General features: G+C 33.1%; 3 protein-coding genes across 3 annotated transcripts in view; 2 read left to right on the top strand and 1 right to left on the bottom strand.

Moving 5' to 3' along the window:
- The window catches only part of LOC144858641 (myeloid leukemia factor 2-like), a 55061-nt gene extending 36979 nt beyond the window's left edge, over nt 1-18082 (top strand). Inside the window, exon 9 of the transcript XR_013616648.1 lies at nt 18072-18082. The gene's annotated coding sequence lies outside the window, so the exon portion shown is untranslated. The remainder of the gene's footprint in view (nt 1-18071) is intronic.
- LOC144858458 (5'-3' exoribonuclease 1-like) overlaps nt 1-25315 on the top strand; it is a 76330-nt gene that overhangs the window by 10011 nt on the left and 41004 nt on the right. The gene's annotated exons all lie outside the window — the stretch shown is intronic.
- On the bottom strand, nt 574-23944 carry LOC144858517 (eukaryotic translation initiation factor 4 gamma 3-like). The gene is made up of 30 exons (XM_078714676.1): nt 23874-23944; nt 23571-23729; nt 21052-21097; nt 20187-20393; nt 16784-16930; nt 16568-16667; nt 16140-16381; nt 15473-15995; nt 14432-14538; nt 13709-14219; nt 13017-13144; nt 12752-12841; nt 12196-12360; nt 11799-11936; nt 11507-11566; nt 11152-11295; nt 9765-10001; nt 9415-9519; nt 9187-9319; nt 8522-8634; nt 8218-8402; nt 7575-7738; nt 6382-6506; nt 5831-6003; nt 5433-5637; nt 4746-4844; nt 3923-4054; nt 3218-3299; nt 1987-2133; nt 574-1692 (listed from the first exon to the last, which is right to left on the bottom strand). The coding sequence occupies exons 2-30, from the start codon at nt 23654-23656 to the stop codon at nt 1508-1510; spliced, it is 4779 nt and encodes a 1592-aa protein (XP_078570802.1). The 5' UTR covers nt 23657-23729; nt 23874-23944; the 3' UTR covers nt 574-1507.

The following is a 25315-nucleotide window of genomic DNA, read 5'->3' as shown; positions in this document are numbered from 1 at the left end:
AAATGGACATCTATGATTGGTGAAGGAGATGTGATGTAGCGTACTTGGATTAGTAAGGCCTTTGATACTGTCCCACATCAAAGACTACAGAATGTATATGGTATCGATGGAATCTTTTGAAATGGATAGAATTTGTCTTACTTAGCTGTGTTTCAATCAAGGCAGAGAAATACCCCAAACATGTCCTTGGTCCTTCTTTATATTATCTACAATATGAGATGTTTTTGTCGATACCTACAGCACAGTAACGGTTTAATTTCATAAAAAGTACATGTATGCCAAATATGATGATTTTTTCATAAAATAAACCCTTTTTTTGTTCTTAGAACCCCTACTATATTACCAAATGTGATTATGAATACAAACTGTAAACAGCCGCCAAAGTTAAAAACGTGACAAAAAGTTAGTAAACTGTATGGAAAAATGTAACATTTTGTAGTACTGATACAGGATTTAATTTTTACAATTCATGATTGTGATACTGAGAGGTTTTGTGAAGTTGCTAAAGCTGCAAAACTAATTATTTGATTTGAATGAGGTCAAAAGCTCAAAGTTTAGCCCCACCACCAAACAGCCTGGGCCCAAGTTGATATTACCACTACTTTTTTAATATTACAGTAATACAAATAAAGTACATTTGACAAACATTAAATAATTTTTTTTTTATTTTTTTTTCTATGTTTTTCTTAAATATAGTACAGCAGCCATGAATCATCATTCTGTATTAATACATAGTTGCATTCAGATTGTAAGCTCAGTTAATTCCAATTAATTGTTATAAATTTTTAATTGGAAACTATAAAGATTCCTTAAATGCATGTTGCATTGGAAACATAACTGGCTCAAATTAATTGCTTCACATTATCCTTATTTGTCATAAAAATTTACTTAATATAAAAATTAAATATTCTTTATTACTGATTACAAACAAAACAAATATTTTCCATTTGGAAATAATAGGTAGTAAACAAAAAACAATAGGTCAAAGCAATTAGTAATGCTTTATTATTAATTCTATATAACATTTCCAAGGCCTTATTCAATAACAATTATTCCACCACCAAAGGTAGTTTTTTCAAAATCTCACCCAACCCTTTTCAGCTTGACCATTTCATGTCTCATTTTACTAAACAAAAATGTTGTTTCCATTATTTTCAGATTTTTTTTTTAATTTTTTTAATTTTTTGTCAAATGGAAGCATTTCAGTTTCACTTAAAGCATTTCTTATGAAATGCTATGAAAATGATGTATATATATATATATATGTTTATATATATTCATTCATTGACCAATAGTTAGATAACTGGAAGAATTCTACTGGTCTGCAATTTTGATATGTATGCACACCAACAAAATAAAATAGATAAAACTATATGAGAACACCTGTGTGAAGAGATCCTGGATTGGTGAACAACCTACTCGCTCACAAGTTCAAAGGTCATAACTAGTGAGTTAATGATCAAGTAACTGTTTGTTCAGAAGTTCATTATTGACGTCCCGCATTTGTTTAGTTATCAGGTCCATCATCTGGTTCTGCTTCGCCTAACCATGTGAAGAACGAAGTGACAGACTTTAGCGCTACACCTTTACCTTCGGATTCACGTGGGTCACTACAGTTTTGCCAACTGTAAAAAGTATCTTCACAGATTACATCTTCATCATACAGAACATCAAACAAAAGTCGTAAAAGACCTGAAAATAAACAAGTTGAATTTAATTTACAGTATTAAAAGTGCAAGATCAATCATTTGTGTGTACATTCTCAAGCACAAATGATGTGTAAAGATGATGTCCTAAGGGCAAGTAAAACAATGAAATTCAAACTAGACACATTTGTGAAAACATTTTCATAGGGTTTCAATTTAGTAATAATATAGAGTTTATGATAAAACCAGTAAAATAACATTGCATGTCAAAACAGCAATGCAGCTAGAGTTTCTGCCATGCTACACAGTACAATAACTGGTCTACGTTTGTATATTGTACCTGGTGGATTTGCTAAACTATTGTTAAGCGACTGCACAGCAAACAGGGCCTGCAGCTCCCTTTTTTCTTTACTGTCAATATATTTCTGTAATAAAGGTGCTCTTCGTTTTAGCGTATCACTGTCTCCTCGACTTGATGCTCCTTCACCTAAAGAAACAATTTATCAATAATATAATTCATCTGTTGTACTGTAAGTTAATTGATATGAATATTTTACAATTTTATCTACACTTTTTCAGTAAAATATTTATCACTTTACTTGATTGGAGGCGAGTACTGCTTGGTTGTCATTATATTATTAATATTATTGTTTGCGGTACACCACCTGAGGATGATCGAAGCATATTGATCAAAACGTCGAGAAACTCAATAGTTCTTTTCAGAACTAACATACGTGGTGTACCGCAAACTCATATCATCATTTGATTTCGCCATGCAAACCTTCAAACAATATATTTATTATTATTGTTATACATTTTATAGTTAGCATTGTAATGTGGGTTTTAGTCAATTTTGATTGTAGTACGCACCTTCATGTCCAAGTGTGCCACTCTTATAAAAGTGTATGTTCAATAAATTATTAATATTCACTATCAATTTTATTTGAATGATTGTGATTTTTATTGCTATTAGTACACAAATATTTTCATGAGTTGAATAGATCATGATTTCAACAAATAAAAATCTTAATCAAAAGAAAAATTTCTCCTATCCTAGGGTCATATTTCATAAATGGTAATCAAATTTGTTTTTAAATTTCCAGAGTACACTAAAACAAGAATCATAATGGTCTTTTAAATGTTGCCTTAACAAACTTCTTTTACGTTCAACAATGCGTTGGTAGAGGTGTCGGCATGTGTATCAAATAACTTGCATTGCACAAGTCACATTTAAATTTATATACGAATCATTGTTGTTAATGATTGTTGGCTTTCTTTAGGCTACTTTCTTAATAAATTCCCTACTAGTAAACAGGGACAATGTTTGTCAATCTTGCAAATTAGTCAATGAAAAATATTCTTCCCATTTAATTATTTGTTTTATAACACACGGACGACAACAATTTCCAGTGCAAACATTTCATGTCTGGCATTCGACAATTGTCAATCTTATGAAAGACTCTAAATTGTTATCTTCTTTAGCTAGGCTTAATAACTCCACAAAATGAGGGATGTCATGATTGGAAGCTTTGATCTTTATTTGGAGTCAATTTTAAACTATGTAATCTTACCCGTAATTGCACTTTCACATACAACTGTTGTCAGTGCACGAATAAAGTCATTTTCTTCAGTTCTTATATTGGTAAAATGCCTCTGCAGAAAAATAGTACAATTTTGTGTCAATTATATCACTCACTGTTAAAAGAAAATCGTTAAATGACCTGCTGGCTACTCTACATTTAGAATTCTAAATAACATTAAAAAACATTCCAAACGTCAGAAAAAGATTTAAACACCGGCAATTTTATAAAAGTGCATATTCTAGCGTATAAATGTGCCGAAAACCCCCCTCCCCCACCTGATCTGAGAGAGATCAGCTACTCCGACGACCACCACTCATGACATGCTGGTGAGAACACTGATATACAATACACAAAACTCTCGGTCGGCGAGCAAAATAATGTAGGCCTTGCTAAAAAAATCTTTGATAAATCAAGCCCTGATCCCAGAAGGCAGATCAACCATGCTCAACCCCGAGCGTTTACCATTTTTTGTCGGTGTAATTAGTGGTCGGTGTAATTAGTGGTCGGTGTAAACATATTTAGTTTTAAAGGATTTACACAAAAGAAAATGCTGTCTTGGGATGAACAGACCTTGGCTAAATAGTCAGCAATTGCCGAACAGAAATTCCAGGGCTGTCTATCCTTATATGGGTTGAATAATAAAAACAATAACAACAAATAACAATAAATAACATTAAACAGTATATAACTTACATCAATCCATTGAAAGACTATCTCATTTTCAGAATTCTGTTCTTTTAGAATATACTTTAGTTCTGCTTGCATTTTATCTAGGTTCATACTGGTAGATGAGGTAGACAATGCACTTTGAAGAAAACCCAACTCCTTAAAGCAAAAACAAAGTAAAATAAAAGTCAAAATGATGTGCTTCAGTGAAAAATTTCTTCTTTTTTTTTTCTCCCATGGGGGACAATCAAACACTTTGTACTTACAATGAAATGTCCTTAATACCATTCAAGTACCATTCAAATGATCTGTAAATTTAACTAAGTGGGCTATGTTCATGTTTGTAACCTCAATAAAGAATTACCCATAATAAACAATGTTCTTTTTAAAAACTGATTTTATTTATCTTTAATGTTTTTTTTAATCACTTTTTTCTTTTGCGTTGTTACATGTTCGCTTACAAGAGGTGGTTGATTATGAGAAGCAATCCCTTACACTTCTGGTTTATTGTTATTAATTTTTAAATTTTGGTGCAAAATAATGCGTTATTAAAATTGTGTGTTCAGTGTAGGTGGACCTATTATTTAAAACTAATTCATTAATAAAGTAATGTTATGTTTCATACATTTTTTACAGTATTTACATGTATGTAATAGCTGTTTCCAGTAGTTACAAACAAACGCATTTGTAGTAGATAAATTGTTCTAACAATAATACAGGGCAAAATTATAGTTATACTTAGGGTTGACCTACATTCCAATAGGGTATTTGATAATTTATTTTTTTTAAATGGCCTTGCTGCCCATCAAACGAATATTCGGTAACACAGTTTTTTTGTTTGTAGACTTACCCGACGCTCAATGAATTCTTTTAGATCTTCGTTGGAGTTTAAAAACTGTTTAAGTTCAAGACCAGATGCAGCCCATTGTTCAGCAATTACTGTAGCACCCTGTAAGAATACACCAATCGGATATTGTTTACCAAGACTAACTAATTGTATCAATGAAATTCACAGTTCAAATATGATACATATACAGTACAGAAACATGTACCATATCCACGCAGTTTTTCCGCAGACAAAATTCGGACAAAGCGCAGTTAATAAGGTAACGATAGGACAGCCCACATTTACTCAACCATTACAGCATTGAGTAATTCATTTTTCCGGTGAATTGTCTATAGGCTTTTATTTTTAACCTCTGAAAGGACGTTTTATCAACAAGACAAAAGGGTCAAGGCCTGTCAATACAAAATAATGTGTTTTTATTATTTAAAAAAAAATCTGTTTGATATTCATTGAATTGCCTTTTTCTGTGCTTATTGCCATGCGTGATTTCATGCTTTAGTCGGAAAAATAACTAATTGTGAATGTGATATCTGATTACATTTGCCAATTGAAATATTACTATTAATTAGAATGTCCTTTTTGCTACACAAAGACAATACGTGTGCAAGGGTAAATGTATTCTGGATGGTACTGTATGATATGAAGAAGTGTTGGAGAAACACTGGTAGTTGATATATCAAATAAACTTACAATTTCTTTAGCTTGAGTTTTAAGTACTTCAGCTAGAAGCTGTCCAGATTTTCCTATAGCCTTGACAGGTTCTAACAAAGATAACAGGTTTTTCATTTCCATTGAACCACCTGAAATGGCTGGCGATATAATCTGTGCGAGGTACTTCCAAATTAATGGAATATCAATAGCCATGTCTTCAGCAAAATCTAGTATAACTTGAAATCTACAACAAGAAACAAATGAATTTAAAACTTGAATGTGATTATCTACTGAATCTTTGGACACAGCTATCATTTTTCCACATGCTTGCATGGCTCAATTTAGTACTAGCCTGGTGTACAATGGTAGACAGGGTTTCATTATAATAGAATCTATTGGTCAGTCACACCTCACAGAAAGGAGTGAAATAAACATACCCTTTATTATAATCCATAACCTTTAACAACTTGCATGTAATTAATTCATTTAACAACTCCCCAACAACTTTCCTTGCTTGTTCCGTTTTTTCTAGAGTTTCTTCGATGGCTACTCTGACAAACAGGTGCATTTGATTTGGATTCTCAAGTTCTGTCACGCATTCTATGGCTTCCTAAAAGTATAATGGTTCAGAATAATGGGTCATTATTTGAAATTATCAGTAATTATCAGTGTAGGTTTCCCACTATAGACCAAGCTATGTATATTTCTTTTTAAAAACATGTATAAAAGTTTGTTCTGTTTGCCAGCTCGATTAGTGTGACAAACAGATTTTTTAACTCTTTGAGTTGCTGAGTAAAAATAAGTGCCATTTTATATTTAGCTTTTGGAATTTCATAATTACAAAAAAAGTGACACTTATCTTTTTCTAATTCAGCAAATCAAGAATTTAAAAAAAAAGCTGAAACTGATTATGTGACTTACTAATAATAAATAAAATGAAATACGATAAAGATCTAAATAAAATGAATTATTATATAAATTATTTTACCTTTTTATCTTTAAGATGCATAAATTCATTAATAATTGCTTTCGATTTCTTAAGCATTTCTGGTTCTGTTAGCTCCTCACTTTTTGGTTGTACTGGAGGTGATGGTTCAACAACTTTAGCTGGACCTAATCAAGTAAATAATCAGTTTATGTTTAATATTATGTTGAGTTGGAGAGATTATATTGTACATGTACATTTAAACTATTATACATGATCGATATGATTAAAATAATTTGCATTCACTCAGTTTATGTTGACGAGAGTACTAATAATAGTACTTGGTACCGTTGAATACATACGCGTGGGAATCGAGTAGGCTAAAAGAACAACATGTGACATGCAACAGCAGTGCAGGCTATTGTGAAATCATCAATCACCGACTTCCTGTCTAGGGTAGTCACGTCGCGTGCCTTCGCTGCCGGTATTGAACAAAGGGTGCTGTTTCTAAAGTCACCGCATTGACGATATCTTGATCATTTGATATTATAGGATCGGGTATAAGATGATTCCGAATTGTTAGGTCCAATAACAATTCAACGTTCAAATACCCTTTTTGTATACCGTATGATTTTTTTTTAGAAGGTATAAATACAAAATAAAAAATTAACCACTCGCAAATTTCATTTGGGAAATCATGTACACACATCTGGTTTTTAATAGTTTTTTTATTTTTTAGCAATAATACATTCTTTGCGGCGTATTGTTTGCTTTGCTCGATTTGTTTTGAAGAGATATTTATAAATAAGGGCAACCGTCCTATGTTGGAGATGTTTTTCTCCATAATTTACACTTGCCTCCGTTTTTGATTGATGACTCATGATCAATGCACGCGGGAAAAACAATGTTAATATTTGTTGTAATTGATTATAATTATTACCGTACCCAAAGTACCTTCATCGTTTTGCTGTTTTCTAGTGCGCTATGCAGTATCCTTTTCGGCGAATTTTACATGCACAAGTACCATTTCTGGCCATCTAGGGGTGTCATTTAATTATTTATAATAAAACATTATTACAAAGAATTCATATTATATTTCTGTATTATAACAATTTTCAGGACATTCAAGGACAAATTTCAATTTTATGGACTTTCCAGTTCTTGAAAAAAGTAATTTATTTTCCATAACTTTCAAGGAATTTAAGGATGCTGAACCCTGGATAATCAATACAAAATTCTTCATTTCAAATGCTTACCTCTATTGCGCTCTTGAGATGCAGACATTCTTTTAACAGTGTCAATAGCTGCTTGCCTATCTTTATCACGACTTGGTCGGTCATCCCTTTCTCTTGATCCTCGTTTCGTTTGTGAACTCCGACCACCTCGAAAATCTCTTTCTCTACTATTTGTACCTAAACTCCTTTATCAAGGAAAATTCAAGATTTGGTCAATTAGAAATTTACAGTAATGCATATATTAAGTTACTTAAATAAGACAATCAAAATATTTAATACCAAAAAAGGTCACTACTAGTCAGATATTCTAATTTTTTTCTGGTTGAATACTCGTTATACTACAAATTATTCCTAATGAATTAGGGTATTTATTGGGTTTCAGAAACATGCTTAAATGCGTTTGCCATTGTTTTCAAGCTAAACATTAATCAGCTATACAAACTAAATATTTAGTTAATTAGATTGTGTGTAGATGGATTTTTCTTAACAAAAATATTGGCATCTTTTGAGTTAAATTGTTTTTGTTACGGTATTTGAAAATAGCGTTGGAAATAATTTGTAGATCATGCCTAAATTATGTCATAGAAATATGATTAGGCCTAGGTATAAACAAATATTGAGCCTTTACACTCATTGGTCGTCACCAAAGTTTGCAAAGTGTTACCTTCCAATGGGAGCAAATCGTCGTTCATCAGATAATGCAGAGAAGCGATTTGCAGCTGGACTTGAAGGCCTTTCTTGTGAACTGCTTGATGGCTTAGTTCCACCACCACTAGCTCCCCTTCCCCAACCACCAAATGAACCTGGTCTACCACCTGGCCCCAATTGCACATTATCGTCAACGGCTTGCTAAAATAAAACAGAATAACGTTTAATTATTCCAATAATTATCTTGCAATTGCCAATTTGTGTGTTAACCCTGTGTATGCATGTATGTGTGTGTAGAAGTAAAAAAACAAACATTTTACCTTGGTAACTTTGAATTTGTTTGGATCAACCTGTTGAGGACGTCCACTTCCTTTAGCAACTACATTCCATTCACCATCGTCCATTTGAAGGCTACCTCGATCATTGCGAACTACTGCAAATTTCATGATCAATTATTTATGTTAACATTAAAAACAATTTTTTCAATTTCTAAAAACATTGACATTCAATAAAAAACATCATAGCACAAGTTTTTTTTTTTAATTTTGAAACATGCTTTCACATAATTATCGTCAGCGACACCACGTAGACACACTAACTACGTCATTTGTCATAACCATGCGTTTCGTGAAAAACATGGTTTAGTAAAGAGCTTCACAAAACACAATTTTAGCTTAAAGACATTTTCATTTCTATGTTTTATTTACACGCCTGTAATGCTAGACAATTCAGCTATTAAAAGGTGTAAACTTGTTAATTAATGAACTAGTAAGTTAAGGCTGAGCATTGGTGTCACTTCGTAAAAACACAAAATCCATTTCACGCAAGTAGTGTCTGTAGCCACATTGGTGTCACGATATAATACATGAATATTATATGTGGAAACTAAACATGAAACCAAATTCTAGGGGCAAATTTGTACTTGTTAAATTTGTATGATGTAGATGGTATGGTTACAGTTAGGAATACATTACATTTCTATTACCTCTGTTAGCTTTCCTGTTAGCCTGGGCTTGTACTGCCTCGACCTTTTTCATCACCTCTTCTTCGCGAGCTTCTTGATGAATCTGATCTATTGTTTTTGGCTTACTATCTTCTCGTCTTGGTATCCAATTGTGCTAATAAATTAAGGAAGGGAGATATTTACTTCTATGGGCAAATTATGTAGACTAATATTTGGATTTTGTGCACAAACAAGTGTAGACCTACTTACCTCTCTAAGTTCAATTACATCTTGCAGCATAAATCGTATACGATTGCTATTTTTTTTACTTCTAATAATTTTATCCATCTGTTGGAAGTACTGATCCATACGAAACTGTACAAAAGAAAATACATATATTATATGAGCTACAAAGCAGACAAATTTCTTGCCGAAATTAGATTGTTTTGCGATTTCAGATTTTATACAGTTATGCAAATAAACCAAAGGTGCAGTTAAATTCCATTATAAATTAGTTCTCATTGTCCATTCCTATCAAGGTCAAACAACCGAAAAGGTGAAATTCTATGATCTGTAAAAAAGTTAATCAGAGGTTGACAGCAAAGACTAGGCCTACATACCTTGGCTTTTTCATGATCTAGCTCCTTTCCAATAGTGCTTAGAAGCTTGCTCATACACTCCAATGATTCATCATCAGCTGCTTTAAGCAGCTGCACCACACAGTTGTGCATAATGTGTTCAGTTAACATTTTAATTTTAAATAATTCACCAATGAACTTAATATTTCCAAGTGACCGTCGCTTTGCCGCAATCACTTCCAATTCAAACTCATCTTTCTTTGAGTCTCGTTCATTTTCCTGCATGAAAACAACATTTTTATATATATTAAACCATTGCCGTACCATCACAAGTTGCACGAAATTAATTTATTATACCATGGCTGCAAATTAAGGGGTTATTTTTGGGAATTACTGTTATGTTTCAGCTCATGCAGGAGGAGAACATTAAAATTTACTCTTTTTTTACTATGTTCTGAATGATTGTCGGATTAATATATACATCACAAACTAAGAACCGATTTTACAGATACCAACTTTCAGTCAAAGTGATATTAATGATATCCCGCAGCATTTTCACAAACAAATCAGTGCTTGCAAAATTGTCTGCCCAGGGCAATTGACAAATCATGTCAGGCATTCTCTACAAAGGGCAACCTAATAAAACCATAAAACCACAGTTCATATCAATTTCTACAAGCTAGACACTTGGATAAATAAATTAATAGCAGGGAAGACTTTCATGATTATATAGTTTTACCAACTGTGTGAAAGGCAAGATAGCCCAGATTAGCTACATGAATGCATGTAAACTGCTTGATTGGGTTACTTTGAATGCCAGGTGGGTCATTCTATGTCAAATCATGCCACAGACGACACTCCATAAATATGATCCACTATGTAAAAAAACAACTGACAACAAACTTTCCCACAAAGAAGAGGCTTGGTTTGTAAACATTTGCCAACACAATTTTGTCAAGAATTTGGAAGCTCATAACTCAGGATTGGTATTAGCTGTCAAGTTTCGGGGTCACCCTGTGTTCAGACAAAGTAGAATATACATTTCATATTTTGGGTACTTTATCTCAAGAAATAGTCTTGCGTCATATCTCTATACTATGGCCTGGAATAAGTTAGAATTCCCAATTTGAGTTATAAGCTTTTAAAGTCTGAGGAAATTGCGTTAAGAATGTCTCGGAAAATACATATTGTATAAGGCTAATTTTTGTTGTGAGTTAGTTTTTCACATAGTGGATCAAATTTGTGCAATGTTTCATCAAGAGTATAATGCTTCTATAATGTACTGCTTTTAACAATATACAACACGGCAAAAATAAAGAATTCCAATTTTAAATTATTAATGTGTATAGTTATATGAAAAATCATGATTTTACTAAATTATGGATTAATGTTACAGTAATATTACTGTCGAATTAAACTAGATACATACTGGAAGAAGTTCTATTTCTTTTCTTTTTTCTTTTAATAGATTTTCATCTTGTGATTCACTTTCAAACTCCCGTTGACATCGATTTAGTAACAACTTGCGAAATTGTACTATTTGACCTTCTTTTCCTGCAATGGGCACTTCAATCTATAATATAAATTTAAAAATATATACCAAAAAACAATTTTTCCACCAGGCCATTACAGAATATTGACGAACAATAAATCTGAATTCTGCATTCAGTTGAGTTCAGCATACATAGATTTTGTGGGCTGTGTAACACTGCTGTAGATTTATGCCTTAACAAATGTTAATGCTAACCCTCAACATAAATGGAATTATCTTGAAACATACTTACCTGTGATAACATCCGACACATGTGAGCATAAGCAACACTGAAGTTAGGTTCACTCAAGGCCTGGAATCAAACAATAGTTGATACATAGTAAGTAGGCCTAGTAGCCTAATAAATAATTCAACAATTTCAACTGTTAACTGTAATATTTATTCAGCAATATTATTAGAGAAACTGTTGCCATTCTTATCTTCTTTTTTTTCAATTTCTGATTTAAGTATTGATTAAGGAAACAAACATTAGGGTTAATGCATATAAAATCATGTCTGTTTTTAAAAGTGTGAACACAAAATACCTTCTCAAATATGAGGTCAATAACACCAATAAGTCGTTCCTCTGTGTTAATTTGCAGCTCTAGTGCCTGGTTGGTTAATTTCTTAAACTTCTGGGGTGCTAACTTGTTTAAAATTCCCTTAAATTTCCTGTAAACTTCCTACACGACAACATAGACAAATGAAGACAAAATGTTTTAGTTTAAATAGAACAAGTATATATTGGGGATTATTAATGTGTAAATGTAAAAAGTTATAGCAATTGTAGTCCCAACACCCTGCAATTATCCACCCACTTACAGGAGGAGGTTGCCACTTGTGCCTTGTTTCATAAGAAACTGTTTAATGAATTTAGTCGCGTAACCCAACCCAACTTACATTTTTACCTTTTTATTTTCTCAATTCATAATGACATTATACCTGTGTTTGCAATTCATTATCAGAGGCTCCAGTTGTGCTACCTGGTTTCCAAGCATTTTCAGATTTCTTAAGTTCTACTTCCGAGGACTTTGAATTAATAACTTTCCTTCCAGCAATGACACGTCCTTTGCTGGAGTTTCTTGAATTAAAATTTGGTTGTTGCCCCTGTTATTGAAACAATATATAGATTAGGATCATTTAAATATTAAATTGTTAATGGTGAAGTTTAGAAAAAAAATTATTCAAAAACTAATTTTTATTAATTTTTTAAATTTAAAAATCAATTTCCTTATAAATTAAGTGTGTTTTATTACAAATTTGTCATTTTAAAATTGGCTTTAAAAATTATGTTTAAGAATAATAGAACTGCTTAAAAGGTGATAAAAATATGTTAGAAATATAAAATCTACAGGACTGTGCTAGAATTGAATATGCATAATATATAGCTTTAAACAGGCTCAGTGTTTATAATTAATTTTTATTTGAATATGCTCATTCAAGGGTTACTTTACAATCTGACAAAAAAAATTGATCTTCAGCAAAAAAAGAAACTCACTCGTATGATTGGAGACTTGAGATACATAGGCATGAAATCATTTTGCTTGTTACTCTTGACATCTAAACGAAGCAGTGAACCTATATTTGCCTAAGAAAATCAAACCATAAGTAAAATAACGCATTGTATTTGAAAATAAAATGCTATGGTAAATCTCCTACAAATTTTTCCTATATTATATATCCCTTTTGAAGTTGGTTATTATATTTTTTCATAAGTGGAATAGCAAAAATATGTACAACAAACAAACTTCAAAAGTTCTTACAGTATCTAGTACTACTTCTGGAATCTTTGGAAGCCCATCAGGTTTTTCAATGCAGTTATCTTTAAACTGCATCAGAAATTCACGGTCATATTGCCTCTTGCCCTCCAAGTTTATAGGGCTCCATTGATCTGCAAGAAACCATTAAGTAAAATGTAAAATCTAAATTGTTTTTAATTACAATAGGGAAATGAATGTTTTAAATCTCTTGCCATTTTAACACCTGGATAGTTTCTTTCTTTAAACTATGGTCATACACAATACCAATTCATTTGTACTTGGGCCGCGGTAATTAAACTTGCCTAACAGCAATTATCAACTTCATTTTTGTTCACTTGTATGAACAACACCTTTAAGCCATTGAACCATGTTTACATTTTTTTAAACATGTTAATTTTTTATTTTAAAATGATATTAATGAAAAGGATGTTATTCTATAATTTATTATATTTATATATATATATATATATATATTGAGCTTTTATTAGAAACAAAATGTAAAATAAAAATGCACAATCTATTTGTACAGTAATTTATCCCCTTTATCCATTTCTAAATAACTACTAGGCTACCTAGACTGGGTTTCTGCAAGTCCCAGACCAAGACGCAAGTTCAGATGAATTGGGCTGAAAATGTTTTTTAAATTACTATAGTGTTGATGATAAACAAGGGGTAAAGCTTCAGCTTCACCTTACCTTCCCTATACTTGTATTTTAGTTCTATCTTATTATCTTTAACATTAGGTTTTGTATCCTCTTCATTGACTTTTGAGTTTTCTGTAACATCATTTGTGTTGGGAGCCGTATTTTCTTTTTCCTCTTCTTCAAGTACTTTTGCAGTTTTTATTTCTATTTCAGTTGATGAAACATCTGTTTCTGCTTCTAATTCCTTTTTGTCAGTATTTAATACTTCTTTTTCACTTTGATCTGTTACATTTGTATTTGCAATTTCATCTTTTTTCAATTGGTTTTGAGTAGATACATTTTTATCGGCTATACTATCATTTGCTATACTTGAATCTAAATTAGTTCTATCTTGAGTTGTGTTTACAATTTGATCAGGAATAGATTTCTCATTAATTTCTGTGTTCTTGTTGTCAATGACAGATGGGTCTTTAACTTCATTTTCTTTAGTTGTATCTGTTGGTTTTACTTGTTCTTTTGTTTCAGGTAATAATTCAGTTTCTTGTATTACATTGGTACTTTCCTATGGAGAAAAATATAGTATTAATTATCTAGAAATATTTTTAGACCACCCATCATCACAATAATTATTTCAAAGTTTGTTCAAATAGTCAACATAGAACTTAAGTTTGTTCGATTCTTTATTATGCATTCTCTTTTTTTTTTTACATATTGTGTAATCTTCCAGTTGCAATGCTTCTTTTGTGTGTTTCTTTACAATGAATTTAACTTTACCTCTACGTGTTCTTCAGTTCGATAAGCTGAAAACATGTCATCATCTTTTGCTAGTTTCTTATCAAGCTCTTGCATACGCTTTTTCGATTTCTTTTTACTTTCTTTCACTGAATTAAAGAATATTTACTACATGATTAAGATTTTTAAAGAACCAAGTACAAGTATAATGTTTTTATAATTTGTTATTGTAAAAATAGTGTTGCTATTAAAAACCACTAAATAAGATATAATATAATAATATATAATAAAAAAACCCATATAATTTTTTTAGCTTATTCATATAACAATTTAAATGATGGACTCTGAAAGTAGAACCAATACAACATGAACCTATTGCGATAATTTTTTTAATCTTTAAACGGTTAAAAATGTGAAAAATAAGGGTTAGGATTCTAATAATTATAGCAGCCCGCTATAAATCCCAACATGCATTGCTCACGAATTGATATTATCATATTGTGATGTGATGCACTTCGATCGATCATGTGAAAGGTAAATAAAATAAAAGAACTGTAACTTTTCAGTGAAAATACCAGGTCTTGCCCAATTTGTATTAACGGATTTTGCCAAAAAATGAAAGACAATTAATTTAGAAATGAGACGTCAGGCTACAGTACAGAAAGAAATAACTGCTTTGTATCTATGCGTAATAACTGCTTCGTATCTATGCGTAACCTTTTTGCTTTGTATCTATGCGTAACCTTTCTGCTTTGTATCTATGCGTAACCTTTCACAAACAAATTTGCGTTAAATCCATCAAGCTACAAATTTTATTGGCAAATTCTTTTTGCTATTGGTTTTGAAATAAAAAAAAAGATTTCAGAGATGATGGACCCTCGCAATTTCTGTTGAATTGTCTGCTATGGTATGACCCAAGAGCAAGCGAGTATACATGTGCCATGGTGACAAACATGTCAGGCCTATTAATAAAGGCACACAACATAAATCAGCGAATACCAGGGCCTTCAGATAGAATTTTGATGTGGTTTAATAGAAATACAAGTTCTTGTATGTAGTAAGTATATTTTGTAACAACCATACCTTGAGAAGCATCTGTAGCATCAATATCGGGGTTACTCTGCGACTGAATTGCAACTGGTTGGCTATTTGTCAATTGAGCAGGAATCGCATCTGGACTGGATATATTTTCAGGTACATTTTTTATAGAATTTTCTTTCAAAGAAACAACCTCTTCTGATGTTTCTTTTGCATTTTTTAAATCCTCTTCAACTTGTATTGGTTTTGAGATGACTTGAGTTTCATCGACCGGTATCGATTGGATTTCTTCTACATTAATTGTCTCTTTCTCTAGACTAGGCTGTACTGGGGTTGCTGACTGTGCATCCACAGATGCTGCTACAGGATGTACCACTGCAGGTTTATTGACCTTAGGATCTTGCCTTGGTAGAATACTTTTAGGAATGACAACTTTTTGTTGAATCTCTTCCCTTCTGCTTTCTTCCTCAGGGGCCATGGCTCTACGCGCTACCTCTTTTGCAAATTGAGCTTGAATAGCTTGGTTCGAGTCAACCTGACCAGATTGCGATGGTGGTGTTGCTGTATTCTGCAAGATAAAAATAGAAAAAAAAAATCTAATGAACATGATATAAATAAGCTGGGTTTTACTACAAAAGTAAACAATGATCTAATCTTACATTTTAATGTAAATAAAAATAGCTAATGTTAACAAATTGAGGAACATGCATACCATTGGTGGTGTTGACGAGGTTGTAGAAAGATTTGGTTGTGGTGGAATAGTTGATTGAGAGCTTTCTCCAATGATTGATTCAGTAATGTCTTTATTTGTTGTAGGATCCACTATTTTGATGATACTTCTATTTCTGGTAGGCTTTGAATAGGTTTGTTGTTGCTGAGACCTAGGTTGGGGTTGCTGTTGGTACATTGTCGGAACTGGTGCTTGTTGCATTGATTGGTTTGGCATGTATGAAGCTATTAACACAAAATAAATAACATTTATTTAAGTGAAACAATCTTCAGTGGCAAAAAAGTGATTAAGACAATTTTTAACAAAATTGACGCTGATACAGCAGCCAGTGCAAACAGTCAAATAACTATTTCATTTAACAACATAAAATTGGTAATAAGTTATATTGATTCTTAAAATGTGTTACTTACTTTGCTGAATATTCTGACTTGTTGGATAAAACGGTTGCGCTGGTTGTTGCTGGTAAGCAGTCATTGCTTGTTGAAATTGAGGTGCAAATGGTCGTTGGTACTGCAAAAAATGTCCTCAATAAGAAATGCAAGTTTTGCTTAAAGTATATTGTAATTAAATTCTGACAACAAATTAACAAATGGCATTAACAATAGAAATGATGAGTAGAAACCTACTTGTAGGTTGATGCTATGTTGTGGCATAACAGGTTGTATAAAAGGTGGCTGTTGCGTTGACATTATCTGACCTGCATTATAATTGACAGGTTGTGTACCTGGTCTTGGTTGCATCCTCATTGGCATAGTTGATCGCTGGATATACATCTGTGCAAATATAAACATTTACAATAACTTAGTTTAATAGTAATCAATGGCAAATTTAGCCGGGGGGACAAACCCCTACCACACTCCAATTATAGTTCCTTTGTTAAACAATTCCAAGAAATTATGCATCCATAATGGTAAAATTAACGTTAATTTTTTTACTGTATTTTTGTAAAAATAAATGGTATGGTTAATGATAACTATCATTGCAGTCACACATTAACACAACCAGACCTTCATTTAAAAGGAGAGTGATCAGGATAGCGCTTGTTTTTTTTTTTTTAATGATAAAAAAACACCAGACACAAACTACATGAATGAAAAACGATGAATATAAACATAATTAATTTTTAAAGATAAAAAAGAGACACTTGTGAAAAAGCTAGACTTCTAATTATAGCAACAACGTTCAGTTGATCGTACTACTAAAGATGCCAACAGAAATATATTTCCCGAAGCGCTAGCTGATAATATCATTGCCGAGTGGATGTCAAATCTTATATTTTACCAATATAAAAGGTGATATCTGTTATATTACATTGCATTCACCTTACCTTGCGAAGAATAATATACAGATAATTACTAAATAAAATTCTTGGCAATAAAATATTCACCTAGGCCTAGGTCGTTTAAATTAACAGAAGAATTTCCATCAATAAGCCTACATTAACAATAACAATATTATCAGGTAGGCCAAATAATTTGTCTTCTTTGAGGAGCCGAATCACCGGATGTTCGCCGCGTCGCACGTAACAGGTTACTACTGTGAGTATTAACCAATTAACGGTCTTTCATCACATCTAGGGAGGACTAATAACAAATGAGGGCACTATGTATGCATAGTTTAAATAGTTTAGTTGATTAATTTTTTCAAGCAAGTTGCGTGGCGCATCGGATAAAGCGTTGTCTTGTGATGGAGTGACAATTCATCGCGAGTTTAAGTCCCAGTAGATGACTTTTGTTTATTTATCACTAAACGCGAGTGTTGGCACAAGAAAATTACAGTCTCAATATCATCGTACTCTAATTTGCTGGATTTTATATGTTTAATGACAGGGACACGATAATTACTCAGTCAATATCATCGTACTCGAGGATATATACGATTTACGATCCTCGCAGCGGTAGTCATGTGATGCAGTTTCAACCAATCACGTTCACGTATTTACATAGGCTATGTAATATTATTTAGTAATGCATTGCCTATTTGTTGGAATACAGACCAAGAATTTGCTGTTTTTTCTTCTGCATGAGAATAGTGGGTGTTGTATGGGGCGGTTTCAGTAACCTTTTATATTCATTCAATTAATAACATCTCACCAATAGGTGATGCTGCTGCTTCCTCCTCCTATGTTTTTTTGTCTATTAAAAGAATATCGATGGTACTGTTTGGGCTCCATTTACTGCAGGATCTTTTTTATGTTCTTATATTACCAAGCTGTGTTGCCAGCAAAAAAGAGATTGGGTGCAGGTGAACCAGATATAAATAGCAGGGCCCCATAACTGGTCAGCCCTATACATACAGGCCTAGTCTTTATAATCGATGCCTATATATCAGAATGTCAAGTAAACAATGAGTTATTTCAGCGCTAGCTGCTGCTGGACTAGACTGGTCGATTGTACGCCTGAACAACAACAGGAAAAATACCTACCTGCAGTCACTACCAGATATTTTAATATAGTTTTAAAAATATGAAGCTTAGATATCTTTTTATGTATTGAACGGACAGTTACCAAATAAATAACAAAATAAAACCCACAGTGATCCTCAGTATTTATTTATTTCCTTGAAAGAACTAAAAAATGTGACGTGTCCGTGTTTTTTTGCAAACAAGCGTTTTGAATACGTTAACAATAGAGTGTGTTAAATCCGTTGATGGTTCATTGAAGACGTTTTTTAATTATATAACGTTGAAAACGTTGCACGTTTTGAAAAGCGCTTCACTCTATCCGGTACCGGTGTACCGTCTGAAATGTAGTCTGTTCTCACGCATATTCTCGCAACTCCCATCCAATTCATTCAGTTGCACGGCAATATAATTATTAATAACAATAGGATGTTAAAAAGAAAATGCCTAACCTCGCATATAATGTATTGTCTTGCATCAGAATAAAGTTGTTCTTTATTCTATATTGTTTTGTTATTCTAATTATTTGTGGGTTGCAACTAGGCGTGAATAATATGCTATGGCACCATAGTCCTACCGTAACATGGTAGTTGTATTGTATATTAGTATTACAGATAGGCCTATAAACATATTGATAAAACAGTGTTTTGTTATTCTAATTATCTTCCTTCAGGGGTTACATACTACAGTAGGCGTGAAAATGTAGAATATGGTTATTTAGGGATAATACAACTGTACAGTGTTTTTTTTTTTAATCATTTTTTACGCGTCGTTTACCGTTCACCTTTTCGGTGAGTAAATACGTCATTTTTACAATTCTTAAATGTAGTACGCACGATGAAGATTTTAGTTTCGAAATAATTATTAATTATGGTGTGGTCTAGCCGCCTTGGTTTACCACCAGGACATGACCACTAGGCAGCACTACTACTGTCACAGGGCGGGCGCGACTCAGTCAGACCCCTTTTTTAGGAGGCCTAGTACTGCATATTAATCTAGGTTTTCATGGAAAATTCACTTGGTGATTGTTTTGTCTTTATTATTACTTAGTAATCTGTATTTAAATCGGGTACACTCAATACACGATTGTTAAAAATTTGATTGCCATTTCAACGCAAACTCAAAGCAACACATTGTGTGGTTGAATAAACAGTTCAACGAACTCAACAGTTTTAACGCCAACGGACAACGTATTTTTCAAAATCTGCAATCATTTTGTCCGGTATGGTACAGTATATTGTAAGTATTGGAAAGATCCATTCAATGTGCGATTGCAAAGAAGACAAGTTTTACTGTTATTTTTGGTGTCAAGAGATGACTTTGTCTATATTGCGTTTCGAGTATTATGTATATGAAAAGTTCAAAAATATTTATATTATTTATTATTATTATGTCGAAATACAGTCTAACACCTAGACTACCTACATTCTATCTTCAAACCAGCTCGTAGGACAAGTTTCAGTATTATTCTTTTTTTTACTGTAGATTGTAAGCGTCCAAATTTAGAGAAAATTACATCTCTGCATTTTAAAATGCCAGGCCTGTATTTTGGAAACTACATCATGTCATATATCTGAAACGGCTGTGCAAGGAGATCCGATTGTTTTAACACAGAATGACCCACTTACCGGTCTTTGATTATAGACTAATGGCATCTGAGGTTGGCCAACAACTTGTCCAGCATTTGGTTGTATAGGATTACTCATTGAACCTGACTGGGATGGTGGTGGGGTTACTGTAGGCCTACCAGCCATACTAGCTTTATTAAGATCATGGGGGTGAGTGGGTGGAGGAGCACCTGGGGATGGAGATTGACCTGGACGTGCTTGTCTTCCCTGCAAGAGATAAAATATTTTGAATGGGCATATTAAGGAGTAAGTAGAGTATCAGATTGATCTGAAACTCCTTTGCACACAATACAATAAATGTTATTAGGTGAACAGATATTCTGCTTCATTGTCATACCTACCCTTTGCAAACAAATACAGAATACTACTGTACTCTTGTGTTCTAATTTTGCGCTGGCTTGTATTGTCAGGGAAAAATGTCATGGCCAATTGAGAAGTAACGTTGACCCCTAACACAAAACCTTTAATAAGCCATGGAAAATTTAAAATCCACAATTTAAAAAACCATTAAAAAATTAAAAGGCATGGCAAATGTAGGAGCTAGGCTTACACTAGATTGTGGAATAAAATTGGTAGAAAAAAATGTTGGTCCTCTTTGCCAAATAAATCGCATGATTACAGATATATGCGATTGTCAATGCAGCGGCAGAAGCATGCGTTAAATAGGTAGTGAACACCAATATAATTAATGGACTCTACCAAATAAAAAAATTGGATAAAAAACTTTTACATTTTGTCGTAACACAAGTTTAGAGGTTAGCTCATGGAAGAGAGATGACATGGTGATCATCAGACCACGACATTTTCCTGTGCCATTTTCAAAGTTACTTTAAATGTTGATAACTGCAGTTATCAATTGACTTACTTGATAAGCTTGTCGACGTTGGTAGTCCTCACGGGTGTAATGGCCACTAGAATAATTATTAAGGAAATCAGTGATAATTTGTTTTTAACTGTGTCTCCTCACCTAAATTCAATTATCATTAAAACCATAAAATATGTATTTGTGTAGTGGTTGAATTTGTAAACTATATACTAATAGCGTAATGAGATGTCTCTGCATATCATCAGCAAGTCAGTGCCCAACAAAATGCAATTGAACAAGTTTAGAATCAATTGTACCCTTTGTTTTGTCGAATTCACTGCAAACTGGTTTTTGTGAAGTAGGCAGGGCATATTATTAAGAATCCATTTAGACAGGCCTCTATGGTAGGCTAGTTTTAAAGTTACGCTGTAGAGGCCACTACTGCAGTACAAAAACAACTGCTTCGTTTCTACACATAACCTTTCGTAGCCTACACGTAGGTAGATCGTAGGTCATTGTTCTCTTAATGTAGCCTACGAAGTATTGTTTGTGGCCTACATGTATTGTTATAATAATTATTTACGCGTTGATTGTAGGGTGGTTCGTAGGGTTAGTAAACACCATTGTCATTGCCTTTAGAAGCATGGACAATGCAAACAAAAGACGTCAATTTTTGTAGCCGCCCTACGCATCGGTTATCCTAAAGACGACATCGGGCTTGTGAGCCTCAGCTCACGCAGAGAGAGTTGAGGCTAGCCTAGTTTCGGCAGCCTACACTATAAATTATTTAATCCTAACTTAGGCTAAGACACCAAAAAAATATATGCAAAATAAATATATTCTAATCATTTTAAATTATGTAAAGAAAAAGGCCCGACCAGAATTTGGAGGGGAAAAAACATGCAAGTCTTGGGAACAGTTTAAGAGAGTATTACGTTTTATGTCATGTGACACAAAATCCAGTTAATAAAGTGTTTTATCGTCGCTAGATGGCAGCCACCCTCTAATACCAAGTTTTTTTTTAAAAAACATGCAAGAGCTTGCGGTAAGAGAGTATCATGTTTCATGCCATGTGACCAAAAAAACTAGGTCTGTATTAATTACGGTCTTCTGTCGGAATTCTTTTTGAGCGGCCGACTGAACGTTCTGATACTATATTATTCTATATTTAGAATGAATTTGTTACAATCTTTTTTGTCAGCAACGTTTCTGGATCGACTAGAAGTTCGCTATATTATTTTTATTAGTGGCCTAGTTCATTCAGGTTCACCTGTGTTGGATCGTGTCTCTACGTTTACATCGTGGGAAATTTATATTTGCAGTTGAGTAGGTAAACATGCACGAAATAAACGATTAAAAAATATATATTTTTTAGTAACAACTTGGTCCTCTGCAAGTCAAAATTGGCACATTAAAGACCCCTTCCCTGCAATTTTGGACGTTTTTTGGAAAATAATACATATATATCACTTTAAAAACATTAAACCATGTCATTCCTTGTCTTAAATGTACGTTTTATGGTAAATTATGATAAAAAGTGAGAAACAATGCACTACCTAAGTAGCTCGCGGCGATCGACCTCTCGTGGACGGTCTTAGGCCTAGCCTAGCTAGGCTTAGTTTTGTAGGCCTAGCTGGTAAACATCGGTAACGTACGAACATCGTACGCTAGCTATATACCTAGCCTGACGTTGTATAGTTGCTGCATTAATTGTCTTTCTATTTTTGCCAGACTCCGTTGATACAAGTTGGGGAAAACCCGGTATTTTCACTGAAAAGTTAGGAGTCTTCCATTTGTTTTTGCCTCACGATCGATCGAAAAGTGGGCGAATTACAGGTGAAAAACAAAAATATCAATCCGCGCGCAATGCATTTTGGGATTTATAGCGGGCCGCTATAATTATTAGAATCGACTTATTTTTCACATTTTTAACCGTTTAAAGACGAAAAAAATTATCGCAATAGGACCATATAGTATTATTTTTACATTAAATATAGTTTGTGATGTTAAATTAGATCTAAAAAACGTAGGGAAGGGGGCTTTAATTTTCACGCCTTGTTACTTCACAAAGAACATCGTAGGGTTGTTTATTGAGGTTACGAAGACAAACAATGTAACCACAATGTAGCCTATGTTCTATCTACGAAGCTACTTCGTAGGAAAAGTATTTTCTTTCTGTACTGTGTGCTAACTAGACTCTGGTCTGGCTACAGACAGATTATACACAAGGATCAAATACATGTTTCTACTTACTAGGCCTACAAAGAATAATTAATAGGCCTAGGGCCATTTTTAATAATGTAATAGGGCTAGAAATATTTTCCATTGAATACATTAAAAATATAAACTAACACAAATAGAACGTATGTTATATATGAATTTAATTCTGCCATGCGCAGAAGCCACACTACACCGCCCTTGTGTAACACGTTTCGCCGGCTCCGAGATGGATGGTAAAGTCTCAGCAGGAAGACGATTCATGTCTATTTAGTATTAGTATTTACTACCAGTCATTTGAAGATTGAAATTGGCTTATTTGTGTTTTAAAATGTGTATATTGTATAATAAGTAAAGGATACGAAGATTGCTGTTGTCCCCGAGAATGTGCCGGATGCTGGCTTTGTGGTTGGGGTGGCTTTCCTTGATGCGAAATGTTATAGCTCATTGCAACGTGAAAAACAACGGTAGTCCCTTTGTAGGACTAGCCGTTTGGATGGCTACTTGTTTAGGTTTTTCTCCTATAAATAAAGAAATAAACATATGTACTCAATGAACATACTGTACTTAACTTATATTATTCCTTTTGGTGTGATAAATGTCAACAATAAGACAATGATTACAATAGATTTAAAACGTATATTTCGTAGTATTTCCCACATTACCTTTATGCGATGGCCGCTAGAGGAGATAGCCAGGAATCAATCGAGCGGAAATTGACGAAGGTCTCCGAAAACGTTTCCGATAATTGCTAGAGTTTATCCAGCCGTTATAGAATCAGTTACCCCATACGCAATGTCTTTTATTTGTTGGTAAAGTATTAATATTGCCAATGCTTGACGGGAGTGCGGAGTAAAATAAAACATTGTACTTTCTTTTATTATTCAGTTAATAAAATTCAAAACAAAAAACTAATTTATCAAGTGACGGGGTATTGTACAGCAACTTCACTTTTATTTTTAGCTGGATCATACAGTCTAATATAACACATTCCCCGAAGAGGGAAACAAATATAAAATGACATTAATCATAATATCACTGTATGTTCATATCATGGAGGTATAAAAATAGACCTTCATGTTCATATCATCAGAACAGAATGGTACTAATGGAGCACATTATATTAATGGAATATAAACATACAAAAATACCATCAAGAGAAGAGGAAAATGAAAGAGAAAATAAAATTACCTATAATAATATTATATAATATATATTTAATAATATCACACACACACATAAATAAAACGAATCCAAATGGGTGTTGTGTTTCCACAAAATATCAAATATCAACGAAAAATACGTATACACACCCACAATGTAAAAGTCGATCGAGCGCATCATTTCAACTACCACCATGTGCACTATTTGTGTTGATTTCAAAGTCCGTAAGCAGCTTTAATTAGCTCAAATAATTAATACACCACGAAAAACACCCAAAATAATTTAGTTTGGCATTTTATACTTTCGTTAGTGGTTGAGCGCATCATCTAATTCACAAAGCAACATCTTTCTTTAGCGTCTTTTATTTTCGTAAAGTCAGTCAAAATTAAAGTCTAAAGTTCCAAATCCAGAATTGCTTTCATTTTTTTAGCTTACATAATGGTATATTTCAAAGTGAAGGGATGTATAACAACATAAATAGTCGTAAAACAGTAGTTTTACGGCCACGGGCGGGTTACTGTATAAATTACCAACTCATAGTATCATTGATGTTTAAACTTTCGACTGATTAACAGAATTCAACGTGCATGTCTCTCATTATTCGACATGTACATGCACGTTGTCACTTTCTGATACGACCCTACCTTAATATTCACATAGCGTAATTGTCTTTAGCGTCTTTTATTTTCGTAAAGTCTTAAAACAAAGTTCCATATCCAGTATTGATTTCATTTTGAGCTTACAGATATTTTGAAGTGAAGGAATACTTCGTATAACAAAATCAATAGCCGTACACTACATAGTTCCGAATTTTATTTTTGATACAATTTTTTTTTTTAATAATTTAATTTAGTAGTATTATTGTGTACTTTTCTAATAAAGCTATGCAAGTCAGTCAAAGCAATATTGCATAAAAGTAGACACGTTTGTGTGTCAGATGCAT

The sequence above is a fragment of the Antedon bifida genome, chromosome 2 (assembly GCF_963402885.1).
Source record: "Antedon bifida chromosome 2, ecAntBifi1.1, whole genome shotgun sequence".
Classification (NCBI taxonomy): domain Eukaryota; kingdom Metazoa; phylum Echinodermata; class Crinoidea; order Comatulida; family Antedonidae; genus Antedon; species Antedon bifida.
This window is presented reverse-complemented; position numbering and strand designations above follow the sequence as displayed.

Coding starts and splice junctions, on each gene's coding strand:
- LOC144858517 (XM_078714676.1), bottom strand. CDS start 23,656: ATGAGCTATAACATTTCGCATCAAGGAAAGCCACCCCAACCACAAAGC. Junction 13,145..13,708: donor AAAATACAAGTATAGGGAAG/GTAAGGTGAAGC, acceptor GGTTTCTTGCAG/ATCAATGGAGCCCTATAAAC. Junction 6,004..6,381: donor TGCATCTTAAAGATAAAAAG/GTAAAATAATTT, acceptor TTATACTTTTAG/GAAGCCATAGAATGCGTGAC.